We start from the raw sequence: 13784 nt of genomic DNA on the forward strand, positions 1-13784 counted from the left end.
GGGGCATACAGACAGTCGATTTTCCCTCGTTCTGTTTGCGAGTGGAACAGAAAAGGAAATGACAAGTAATGGTACGGAGTACCCTCCGCCACGCACCATACGTTGGTTTGCGGTGTATCTATGTAGATGTAGATGTTATAGCGTTGTGTTTGTGTCGTTGTTGACGGTTAGGGAGAAGAAAGAGGGGAAAACCCCGCTCCGGCGCATAGAGTACTACTCTTGAATGGGACCGAATACTGGCGATAAAAATTTCTTCTGCTACCAGGGCTTGAACCGGATACCTTCGACTCAAGTTCGTCTATAAAGCGGGTTTTAGTGACTTTTTTCACTCTGTTTGTCCGCTGCTTCGTCATTTTCTTGTCATTATTTCTGTGAGGGAGTAATACGACGTCTCTGAAATTCTATCGTAAAAAAAACCCACACAGGTTTTTATTTTCTTATTTTTTATTACAGATGGTGGCAAACCCCCAGCCCGCAGACACTGAGCTGCCGGGTCTCGGCTGCGCAGGCGAGTGACACTTTATTATCTGTAACGGCCTTCAATCTAAGCAGGAGTCCATCCTTTCGATTGACGCGGAGGCATTTCCGCTTTGCCGTTTCCGGACCGGGCTTGTTTATAACGGAGGCGCAGCTGTCAGAGCCGGAGAACGCTGGGGTCGCACAGAAATCTGTGCTACTATATCACCCAGAGTCACAAAGCATTAACGAAATATCGCCGTCAGTTATCTGTTAACCATGGACACAGTATCGGCGAGCGAAGGCACTGGGAAGATGGCGATTGAGGCAAAGGACGAGAAAAGTGAAACGGCAGAACATGGCGCGCGCTCGGTGTCGACAACCGGTGCTGCTGACAATGCAGACGAGAAGGCGACGGGTACGACAACACAGGAGCTCGATCCGGGTCAAGTGAACGCAGGCGGCGAAGCGACCTTTGCAACTGGCGGTACAGCAGTAGGAAAGGCCCCACTGTCAAAACCAGGTGTAGAGCCCAGGGCGCAGACAGTACCGTCTGAAGAGACAGTAACAGGTACTGCTATCGTTCCACAGAAGCAGCCAGTTCCTGGCGAATCCGAGGAGATACCGGTAGCTCCGACTGCGAAGGCACCACCAGCAGCGACTGCCGTGTCCGACCTCCGGAGGGACAAGTTGGGACAGTGGGCGACAGGCGATGGGGGAACAGCTGCCTGCCCTTCGCTCACCAGGGGCGTGGATCACCTGCGCAGCCCTCAACTCAACAAGGTGCGTAGCGCAATAGCTGCAAAACACACATTTTGGGGAAGGGGATGAGGGGCTTGGATGAGGAGGGCAGGATGTCATCAGTCTTATGACTGGCTCTATGCCACCCACTACTCCTCCTTCTCCGGTACCAATTTCTTCAGGTCAGATTAGCACTTACAGCCAGCGTCTTCCAGTGTTTTGTTGGACACATTCTATTCTTTGTCTTGCCCACTGCGGATTGCTCTAGTACATGGAACATATTCCACGATGCCTTAAGACATGTACTATCATCCTGCCCCTCATTCTAGTCAGTGTTGTCCACATATTCCTTTCCTCGCCTGTTCTGAGGAGAACATCCACAATTCTCGTTTTATCACTCCAATTAATTTTCAGCATTTCTCTATAAGATCTCAAATGCTTCGATTCTCTTTTTTCCGTTTTCTCAGACAGTCCACGATTCAATCCTCCTGTGCTCCGGATGTACATTCCCAAATTTTTTTCCCTCGTATTAATGCCTATGTGTGATACTAATAAACACTTTTTAGCGAGGAATGCAGTGTTTGCCTATGCTATCCTGCTCCTCTGCTACTTATACCCTCCTTGCGTCGTCCGTGTGCGTTGTTTTGCTTCCAAGTCAGCAGAATTTCTTCGGCTACCACAGGGACTCTAAACTTTTCTTGTTTATTCTTCATTTCATTCGTTTTTCTTCGGTATGCTCTCAGTTTGTTATCTGTTATGCTAAACTCAAATGGGACAATATGGTTCTAGAGACCTTTCCAGGTCTCAAGACGTCTATGATGTGTATATGCAGACTGAAGTGACAAATGAAGAATTGTAACAGGGCCGGAATTCGAAACCCGGCCTCCTCCTTACTTGGCAGATTTGCTACCGACAACGTCACCCTGGCACAACTGCACAGACTACCCTAGCACGCCTCACTTCTCCCTGAATCCCTGCTGTTGTGCAAATCCACTGTGCCAGGGTGTCAGATTGGTTTGCGCACCTGCCAAGTCAGGAGGAGGCCAGGGTTCGAATTCCGACCTTGGTACAAATTTTCATTCATCGCTTCAATCTGCATATATACATCATAGAAGTTTGAGACTTGAAAAGGTCTCTGGAACCATATGATCTCTTTCAATTAATTCACCTAAGCCTGGGTTTCAGGCAGGATCCCCCATTTCGTTCGATGCTGAACTGCTATTCCAATACAGTTGGAGAACCTTTGCAATGCTGTCTGAGTTCGGAGTGAATATCAAGTGGGCTGAGTTGTGAATGAGACTTAGGATTGAGGAGATTCCGAGCAGTTGCGGAAAGCCACTGTGCCTGGATAGCCTAGCAGTTAGTGCATCTGCCTAGCGAACAGGAGGCCCAAGCTCGAATTGTGCCTTGATAGAAATGTAGCCCCTTTTGTACCTTGTAAAAATTGATACATTAGTAAGAACAAAAAAAATTCGAAACAAATACTAATAAGGCAAATTATTTTTCTTGATCCTAGCTCCACAGGGCAACGAATTTTTTAATGCGTCCTTGATGCAAGGAATAAAATAAAAATTAGCTGTTAGGCATCATGGAGTCATTCAAAAACTAATAAGATTAAATTACCGCTGGAAAAAGAACGTGTAAAGAACTAAAAATGTCCTTCAAAGGCGTAGAACGTTGCTAATGCCCTGAAACAAGACGAACCAGACTGATCGAACACTGAAGAAGTATTTACCGTTTAAGAATCCATTTCCTTTTAGGGATCTAGAACTGTTTCCTAACGCTATGACGAATTTCTTCGAAACAGGTCAACTTGGTAGAAGTAAACAAATGGTTCAAATGTCTGTGAGCACTATGGGACTTAACATCTGAGGTCATCAGTCCCCGAGAACTTCGAACTACTTAAACATAACTAATCTAAGGACATCACACACAGCCATGCCCGAGGCAGGATTCGAACCTGCGACCGTAGCGGTTGCGCGGTTCCAGACTGAAGCGCCTAGAACCGCTCGGCCACAACGGCCGGCTAGAAGTAAACAAGCAGTTTTCTACAGACGTATGTTTGCATCTCGATGAATGACAAATACGGCAGAAGTCCTGCAGAGCTTCTTGGAAAATGAAACGGAGAAATGGTTTGAGAAGTACAATGAGCGAATCCGGCCGTTTGTACTCTTAAGTGGGTCCTGATCTGAAGGCAACCACTAACTGAACATCCTTGTAAAGTAGAAAAATCTGCAGTATCCCTCCAGAATTTCTTGTCGTTGACTTCGTTTACATTTCTTGAGGAATCTCAAAAACGCGTCCTTCGTTTATGGTTCATCCACTTCTACTAGTTTGCCGACACACAACTAGTAGAGCACTATTACACCATGGCAAATAGATGTACAGTAACGTGAGCAATTTGGTTTGTTTCGAATCGCGGTAGTACGTCAGAACTTATGCCACTCTCCGACTTTACTGTGTGCTCCACGCAATAGTTTAATTGTACTTTAACAGTTCGCTTTTATCTAAAATTCTTTCTTCTTTCTCTCTCTTTATTTTTTTTAGTGAATTTGGTGATGGTTGTTTAGGCACTCTTTACAGAAACTTCATGATGACTAAAGGTCGACCTCTAGGGGAACTGCCGCACCTCAGTCGTATAAGGCTTACTGAGGCAAGCGGGGCTCTGTCTGAGTGGATCCTTATTACCCTAGTCGCTCGTGGGTCTGAGATGGAGTGCACATGAACAGTGACAGCGCATACCGAGTCACCGAGTAAATAGAAAAAGCGAAATTTGCAACTCTGGCTAGTTTTTCGTTGCGCTGATTAAGTGAAGTTGAGGACTAAGTTCATACCTATCTACATTTGTCTTTTATACTTGTCTCGTCTGCCTCCTTTCATTCATCCTCTCTATATGCCAAACAAACTCACCATACCTTTGTCAATATTCAATACTACAACTTTTTTCATACTGCAAGGCTCCCTAAAATTAACGAACTTCGCTTAAACTTTTATATCTCATTTGTGCTTTAGGCACGTTGAATAACGACAGGTATTTATGAATAAAGTTAGATTTTAAGGTATCTATGAAATTAAATCATTACAGTGACTGGCACAAACTAATGTGAGTAATTATCTTGGACCTCTTTGGGAAATTTGAGTAAGTCAGCTTTCTATATTGTTTTTAATTTTAGCTAATATTTGACGTTCTCAGCAATAAAACAACTTCTCAATACACTCGTCATGAGGCCCATGGTTGAGAATGACCGTTCTCATGAATACGTAGATCTGAATAAGAAAATAACACGAGACACTAGTTTTTTCGGCTGATTATGAGTCAGGAATACTATTCCAGGTGTAAAAAATGAAATTATCTTTAGTTCACTCGCCTCAAGATAGACACAAACACTAACAAAGTATGAAGAAATTTATTTAAGAAAACCAGACACATTTACAAGTATATTTATTTGTTGTTGCACAGGCTTATATTTCTTTGTCCTTATCATCTACTCCGCTTATTTACGACTCATGGATATTATTAAACCTCTTTGCAAATGTTTCCTTGTTATTTCATTATCTTCTTTCTTTCTTTTTTTTCAATGAATTACTCGCTTCATTATGCACTAACTTCAGCACGTTAAAAATTATCTCGCGCACCTGACTTAGCACCATTTCGAAGACATTGTCACGAGCAGAAAAAGCGAAAAAGCGGTGTGGTTTGCCGACCACTGTTCTAGGTGAACTTCTGCTCGAAGCAAGTACAGCATTACCGACTCCGTCCTGTGGGGACAGCATTAGTATACGGGTACATTCACTTGGACTTCCACGGGACCTGTAGTAGTAACCGAATGCACTGTGACAGCTGCGGACTACATGAACATAACTGCGAACTACCTGCTCTCTAAGCGCTTAATATCTTCCTTGATGATGGCATGTTGCAGCAGGATAACTGTCCATGTCACAAGGCCAGAATTGTGTTAGGGTGGTTTGGAGAGCATGATCGTGAACTTATTTCTTGTCTTGGCCATCAAATTAGTCTGATCTGAACCTGATGGAAAACATCTGAGATGCTATCGGACACCAGCTCTGTGCCCTATACTAAAGCCCCATAATTTCGTGGTATGTGTAGAGACTTACAAAGCCACATATTTCCACATTCCTGCGGTGGACTTTCCGAATTCATGACACTCAGAACTGCTGCTGCATTGCATTCCAAATGCACGCTATTAGCAGGTGATCATAACGTGTTGGCTGTTTATGTGCTGTTTTTCTGAAGAATACGGAACAAGACTATAGAGTTTTGGTTAGAGACGGACTGCAGCTAAGCTAGGACAAAAATGGGGAATGAAATCAGCCGTTTTCTCCTGAAAGGAACATCCCACACAGTTGGCTTAACCAATTTAGGAAAATCACATTAAACTTAAATCTGGACTGGTAGATGGGAATTTGAAACTCACGCCTCCAGAATCCAGGTCTGTTACCTTAATCTATTATCTTAACCACTGCACCACATAGCTCGGTTTGTGTTTCTGAGACAGACAGTTACCTGTGTTTGAATCTGCCCACAGTTAATTACAGCACTCGGATTTGCGAATGTCTGGTTCCGCTGTATCGCAAGACAGCACTCCGCGCGATAAGCTATTGGAACAAGGTCGTACTACTAGCTATTAACATTTTGAAGATATTCATTTAGTATTCTAGGTGACTGGTACGCGGCACGTCAAGACGTCTATTTTATAAAGGAATTTTGTTTCTACAGCTGCATTTATAACATTATAACCCTCAAATTTTGCCGCATTGACAGTAAACATCGTCAAACAGGCACGCACAATGAAAAAAAAAAAAAAAAAAACAAACACCTGCATTGTCTGTCAGCAGGTGATACAACATGCAGCTTCACAAAGCACGCTATGGGTGAATATTCTCTTATAATTAAGTGCTAATGAGTACGTAGGAGACCAGTATGTTATACAGCCAACCCGAATGTAGAAGCTTGTTCTGCATATGTTGTCGACTGTGCATCACGTCTTGTCCAAATAAGTTCCGGCGCAGCTATCATATTATCAGTAGAATTATTTCATTTTCTCGTAAATAATTTTTGTTTGTAAGTTGCTTGTCACGAGGACTGATTAGTATGATATCCTATAAGCTGACTGCTTTGTGTGACTGTCTGCAATCACCTCTGCTCATAATTAAGAAGTTCCACGACTGTTATATGATTTTTCTGAAAAGTAAGGCATAAATGTCGTTTGGTATTAACGATAGGCACGTCATGAATGGTAGTTTCAATTGATCACCCGCTGGTAACGGACAGTTCTGAATTGCGTGAAGGTCGACTTCCTTATCGCGATAGCAGGCTACGATGAATACGTTTAAAACTATGCGTTGCATTTACGGCCATATTGAAAGAAATCTAAGTCCTACCAAAAAAGTTAGTAACTAAATTTGGCGGCCATATGAGAAGTAAGATTATGGTCAACTGTATGATATGTTATCTCGTTGTTTGATACGACAGAAAAATTCATTAACCCTGAGTGTCAACGTGATGGTATGCAGTAGACATGGGCGTACCCAGCGAGGGGTGTGGGTGGGGGGGCAGCTGTCCCCCCCCCCCCTAGAAGATATTCACAATTTTTCACTGGTTTACTGTTTTATTTAATAAGAAATGCTGCATGTTTTCTCGGATTGTACAAGTGCATTCTTGTATTTAAAATGTTTATTAAAAGCAGTTTTTCACTGGTTTACTGTTTTATTTAATAAGAAGTGCTGTGCGTTGTCTCAAGTCCTTGTTTCCTGAGACTAGTATGACCTGTCCCCCCACCACCCCCCCCCCCCCCCCCCCCCCCCAAGTTCAGATCCTGGATAATCTCAGATCAAACAACACGAAGATGTATTGTCGTTCTCCACGAAGGAGGGTTACTAAAGGACTGCTATAACGACTCATCATGCATGAAGACGATAATGCTGGTTTCGTCATCATGATTGAAACCATAATAACATCGAAACGAAAAACTAAAGAGGCTGCAATTTGCTTTAATTTTGCTGTTGCCCGTTTCCCTTTATTCCATCATTGCCTTTGTAATCGGAGAAACAGTATGAGATAACCATTCGCCATTTTTTAAATTTTTTTTTACTACGAAAGCTTCTGTCTTCTCTCCTGTCAAGAAGCCATTAGTTTCCGTATTATATTCATTTCTGCCGTGCTTTTCTCTCTCTTTGATTTAAAAACTTTTATCGTCTGTGTAAGACCCCACACAGATATAGCTTGGAAATTTAGGCGAAATGCTGCATCGCTATTCGTCATTACACACTGACGGAAAAATATCTCAACACCAAAAAATAATTAATGTAACGTAATGAAATTTCGGGAATACATTTGTCTAGGTAACACGTTTAAGTGATTAACATTGCAAGATCATAGGTTAATGTTTGCGTGAGATAAGTCATTGTAAATGTGAAATGCTGGTACACTGAAATGAAATGATCGTATGGCATTGTTGGCCGGGAGGCCCCATGCGGGGAAGTTCGGCCGCCGTATTGCAAGTCCTTTTTAGTTGACGCCACTTCGGTGACATACGTGTAAATGATGATGAAATGATGATGATGTACACACAACACCCTATCATCACGAGGTCGGGAATCGAACTGCAGACCACCAAAATGTTGAATACAAGCTTGCAGACGTGCATGCTGTACTGTACAGGTGCTATACGTCATTTTGTGGAATGGACTTCCATGCCTGTTGCACTTGGATGATCAACAACAAAAATGGTTAATGCTGTTTATGGATGAAGCTGGAGTTGTCATCCAATGGTGTCCCATATATATTGCATTGGATGCAGATCTTGTGATAGAGCAAGTCAAGCCAACATGTCGACACTCTGTAGAGCATATTGGGTAACAAGAGCGGAATGTGGGCGAGTGTTATCTTGTCGGAAAACACTCCCTAGAGTGCTCTTCATGAATGGCAGCACAACAGGTTGAATCACGAGACTGACCTACAGATTTGCGGTCAGGGTGCATGGGGTCACCTTAAGAGTGCTCCTGCTGTAGTATTAAATATCACCCCTGGTCATAGTTCCAGCGTATCTACCACGCAGACAGGTTAGTTTCAGGCCCGAAACTGGCCCCTTCTAACCAACACATGGCCGTCACTGGCACCGAGGCAGAACCAGCTTTCATCAGAAAACACAACAGACCTCCACCATGTCCTCCAATGAGCTATCTCTTGATACCACTCAAGTTGCAAATGGCGGTGGTTTAGGGTTACAGGAGGTTTGGCTCGGAGCTGTCCTTGAACTAACCGATCTGTAAGATTCGTTGTGTCACTGTCGTTCTAAGTGCTGCTCACGTTGTCGCTACTTATAAGTACGATGCACCAGAGCCATGCGCCGAATACGATGGTCTACCCTTTCCGTAGTGCCACGTGACGTCTGGAGCTCAGTTTACTTGCGACTACACATTCCCGTGATCACCGCTGACAGCAGTCGTGTACAGAGGCAACATTTACACCACGTCTCTCTGCAGTATCGCAGAACGAACATCCAGCTTCTCGTAGCCGTATTACACGACCTCGTTTAAGCTCAGATGTCAATGATGGTGTCATGTTAACGGCATTCTTGACTAACATCAAATCACGACGTCCTGTCTCGAAAGTAACTAAAGGTCACGGCTGTTATAGCCTGTATTTATAGCAAAATCCGATTTGCATCCTGATGGTGGCTTTTATGTGAGTGGCGTGAAATTTGAGTAGACATCATCTCTCAGATGTAGAAACACACCTACCAACTTTCGTTTATGTCGCACAACTCCTTCTTGGTGTTGCGATGTTGTTTCCGTCAGCGTATTTGGCAGCTCCACTTCGATTTTTCGCGTATTTGTACACTGTGTTTTTATTTTTATTGAGCTTCGGGAATTTAGAAGGACTTTATCAGTAGTTTCGAATTCACTTTATGCCATCTCTTCCCGTAATCTTCAATATGAGAAGCTACATTAATATTTGTGCTTTTCCGTTGGTTCATTAACAGCAAACACATTGTCTGTGTATTAATGCCCTTTTCTAAAACCAGGTTGTTTATCATTAGGTCCTGTTACACCTACACCTTATCATATTGTTAAAAAAATAAGAAAGCTTCTAAGGTGCTGCACTACCTCAAAATAACGTTGGGGAGCATTGGATTGGTCTTTGACAATAACTCGCAGCAAGCCACTCGAAACGTAGGAATTTGGACTGTCGTTGTGTACAAGATGAGTCTGAGTTATTTGAAACAATGAAATAGTTTAGTCATATCTTAATAAAGAACGCCCAGCAAAATGTAATATCGCCCATTCAGCGCGACATCTTCAAATGTGTAATCTCTTACAAATAGACTTATAATGGAAGACAGAAGACAAGCAAGTTCTTGACGGAAGGGAATCATGTTTCAAAACTCTAAGGAACCATTCTGGGCAGTAAACCAAAACACTGTTTGTGCAGTTACCAGAGAAACTGTCAATGTAGACTGAACGCACTGGATACCGCAAAAAGTTTTTTTCTAGCAGGTAACACTTACTTCGACAATTATATTTTTCAGTTGTTGTAAGCAAGAGGTTACAAGAAACTACTTCTGCTGAAAAGTGCATTCATTTTATGCGGATGGGAGCAAAAACTACTGCTCATCCTGCAGTGGAATGTTTCGTTACGTATCTTGCAAAGACTGGTTTTCAAAAGCGACGTATACAGTAGGGCCTACATGTTTTTGTGCAACAGTGATTTGCATGTTATCAAGTATTGTTGTTATCACCATACTAATCTGATTTCGCAATCGACGTGTCCCAAACAGGATATCGGGAGAGCGCTGTTTACGGAAATCACAACAATACGACTATCACGACGTTATTTTTGGGCAATAAATATCTCATTCGGGCACATAAACATCCGGTCTGATTAGTCCGTGATAACCTGTTTTCGGCGGCTTATAGCATCCGGATGGCAACGAAATGCATGTTATTTTGGAAAGGAAACGAGCTGAGATAACAGAAAGGTTGCTAACCCAACAGCCGTATGCCAATGGAGTTGAACAGCTAAAACTCGATGCACTTTGTTGAACAGCGCTAACGTAGATGTTTGCAGAGTCCTGTTATATTAAGGTCACAAGCGAAAACTTTTAGGCCCTTCGTTTCTGAAATACACCTGAACCTACATTCAGCCTTAGGGTCAAATATACACGGCACAGGATCAAAAAATGAACATGTACCAGATGATTTAATACGACAGATTTCAGTTCTTTATTGCAGACAAACTACGGAAGACAGAAGCACATTGGGCATGTAAATGGAGAGCGAAATTACTTTTTGTGTTGGAATTTACACGAAGTCAGTCCCATGTTCAAGCGCAACGTGCATTCCGCCATCGATTCTGCAGGAAGATGCTTCTGCACAAGCAGATTTATGACTGGCGTAAAAAATTCTTTGAAGCTGGTTGCATATACAAAGGGAAGAGCCACGGACGTCTGATGAAAGTGTTGGCGTATCTGACAAGAGAACTGCCCCATCGCAGCCCCCTCAGATTTAGTAGTAAGATGGCCCAATGGATAGCCCAACAAAGACAGAACACAGATCAAGCACGAAAAAAGGAAGTGTACTGAACTATGAGACAAAAGCAAAACAGAAACAGAGAACGGTTCAGGCTTGACAAGTGTACCATTGAGGGGAGCATAAGTGTAAAGCGGGCGAGCCGGGTTATAAACCTCCTCGTGCCATTTATCTTTTTTCACACCTTCAAGAACTGTCCGTCCAGTCAGTGAATTGTTTGTTCTCTTTCTTTAGTCTTCATTGGCAGTTATCACAGTATACCTAGGTTATAGAATATAAGTCATGTGGTAAGAATACATTACCGTCGCAAGTAAATGTGATGAATAATGGGAGCATTCGAGATACCGTACAGACGTCTCACAGAAATGAAAACAACAAATAAACCAATGTGAACAGCGTCACAAGAAAGTAACTCAAGATTCAAAACTTCCAAAACGGAACGAAACTTCATAAACGTTAACAACCTATGTTTTGACAGAGCGCAGAGAAACTGTGCGACTGTGAAAATGTTGCGTTCATTTGTTGCAGCTTATGTGATAAACTATCATGTTTTCATCATTTCCTTGGGAGTGATCATATTTACTTTCATACGGACACCTAAATCGGACAAAGAGACATATTTCACTCACTCACCAAGCGTAAAAATTTGGTGCTATCATTTGATACACGTACTGTCGCTAATGCCGCGGATGACACACCAGACGTGTTTTCCGGTGGGGGACCCGGTTGACTTGTCGCCTTGCCATCATACGTTTGCGGTTCCAGTTCGAAAGCCACTTCCTTTCAGCTGCTAATAGCGTAGTTGTGCAGAACCAACCTTCATTATAGGTCCCTTCCTTACACCTCGCTGTTGCAAACGGATCTTAGACCATGACACAGACACAAATTTGAATACAACGAACAAAAAATAAATAAATAAATAAATAAATAAATAAATAAATGAAAAAAAAGAAAGGCAAGAAAGAGCTTTGAAAACGGCTCGCCTACTCTGAAGTCCAGCACCGTGACCACTTAACCACGACGCCGTCGTTGCTAAGCTTCCCTTAATGTTGCACTTGTGAAGCCTGGATCGTTCACTGTTTCTATTTTTTCTTTTTTCGCGGTTCAGTACACTTTCTTCCTGTTTTCATGCTTGATCTGTGTTCAGTTTTTGAAGGGGTGAGTACTAAATCTGGGGAGGGTGCGGGTCCGATGGGGAGTTTCCCTTGTGAGATGTGTTCGCGCGAAACCCTCGGAAGTCCACAACCATCTACTAACTACAACAACGGTGTGGAGTGTTCTGAAATGACGCATGCTTATGAATCCTTACAAGTTGCATTTCTGCAGCAATTGCGCCCCTGCGACCATAACAGAAGGTACGAATTATGCATTTCAGTTCCCAAGAATACGGCACAGGACACCTTTTCCAAACGACTCATCGTTTCGGACGAATCGACATTTCATCTACCGGGTAAAGTAAACCACAATAATATAAGAATTTGGGGTTCACAAAATCCTGGCGTCGTCGTCGAACTTGAAAGATACTCACTGAAACTTAATGAGTTCTGTGTTGTTTCTGTACACAAAGTTTTTGACCTTCCTTTTTTGCGGAGGAAACTGTGACTGAAATGTCACACCCTGCCATGCTGCAAAATTGGTTGTTTTCTCAAATTCATGAAGATTTAAATGATTTCATTTTTATGCGTGATGGCATCTCGCCTGACTTTCATCATGAGATGTGGCATTATCTTAACATCACCACACTACAACTTTGGATTCGAAGAGGTTTATAACAAGATCTTGTTCATTGCTTTTGGCCTCCCAGGTCACCAGACGTCACACCCTTGGATTTTTTTTCTTTCTGGGTGCATAAAACAGTCTTTGTCCCACATAAGGCATCTACTCTTCAAGACTGATAAATCGAATTGTTGAAGATGTCGATTCAATAAATGGGTTGCGTAACGAAATGAACTACCGTTTCAACGTTTCTCGAGCAACGTCCTGCTGATTTTACAGTGCAAACATAAAACTTTTAATCTTCCTCTACCCAGTGACATCTGCAGTCTGATTCTGTCTTTAATAGTTTGTCTGTAATAAACAACTGAAATCTGTTCTTTCTTTTTGAATCACCCTACACTCTGAGATAAGTAACTAATGGACGGAATGAATTCACACCTTATAGGAACAACTTAAGCTTTCCCAAGTGTCGATTGACACTTTCAGTGCAAGCATGAATGACAATATAATCCACTGACAGAACTAAACGTCATGTTCAAACTCACATGGCCTCCTGCTGCTTATACATGTTCTTTATGATAGAGGTGTAACTGCTACTGCGCGCCTGTCGAGTACGCTCCACACAGTGTATTTCGAATTGTCAATTTCACGGTCATGTAGAAGAGTGCGTATTGTTTAATTTTCTCCCACACGATCCGAAGCCATCACCTCAAATTCGTTGTCGAGTACCTTGAACCAAACGTGGATCCAGATTCAGTTCTGAGCGAGGTGAGTCACAGCAATCGTACACCTATTACAGTTGGAGTCACGAACAAGAGCTGACGAGTTTACGCTTCTTCTGCGCACCTACCCCACGCATTCTCCGACGGTTAATGGACGTTCAGTAGTGTTATGATTCCTCTGGTCTGGCTGGCGTAGCTAATGTCAGCATCAAATGTGATATTAGCGAACTGCTTAGTGAATTTTTATTCCATTTGTTGCGAGCTGTCATCGCTGGTTGTAGTGGTAAATGATTCATTCCGGCCGGCCGCCGTGGTTGAGCGGTTCTAGGCGCTTCTGTCCGGAACCGCGCTGGTGCGCGGTCGCAGTTTCGAATCCTGCTCCGGGCATGGATGCGCGTGATGTCGTTAGGTTAGTTAGGTTTAAGTACGTAGTTCTAAGTCTAGGGGACTGATGACCTCAGATGTTAAGTCCCATAGTGATCAGAGCCATTTGATTCATTGCGCATAAGTAACAGAGATACATAAGTTACCGGATATACCCTTTCTTCAAGCGGAAAGCACACGCATGCGTGTACCGCAACTGTCGCCTGGAATCCT

General features: G+C 42.9%; 1 protein-coding gene across 1 annotated transcript in view; it reads left to right on the forward strand.

The window, feature by feature from the left end:
• Positions 1 to 662: 662 nt before the first annotated feature.
• Positions 663 to 13784, forward strand: part of LOC126336122 (NADP-dependent malic enzyme-like) — a 110615-nt gene continuing 97493 nt past the window's right edge. The window contains exon 1 of the mRNA XM_049999607.1: positions 663 to 1239. Coding sequence (XP_049855564.1) covers positions 736 to 1239 — 504 coding nt within the window. The 5' untranslated portion in view covers positions 663 to 735. The remainder of the gene's footprint in view (positions 1240 to 13784) is intronic.

This window comes from Schistocerca gregaria, chromosome 2 (assembly GCF_023897955.1).
Source record: "Schistocerca gregaria isolate iqSchGreg1 chromosome 2, iqSchGreg1.2, whole genome shotgun sequence".
Lineage (NCBI taxonomy): Eukaryota > Metazoa > Arthropoda > Insecta > Orthoptera > Acrididae > Schistocerca > Schistocerca gregaria.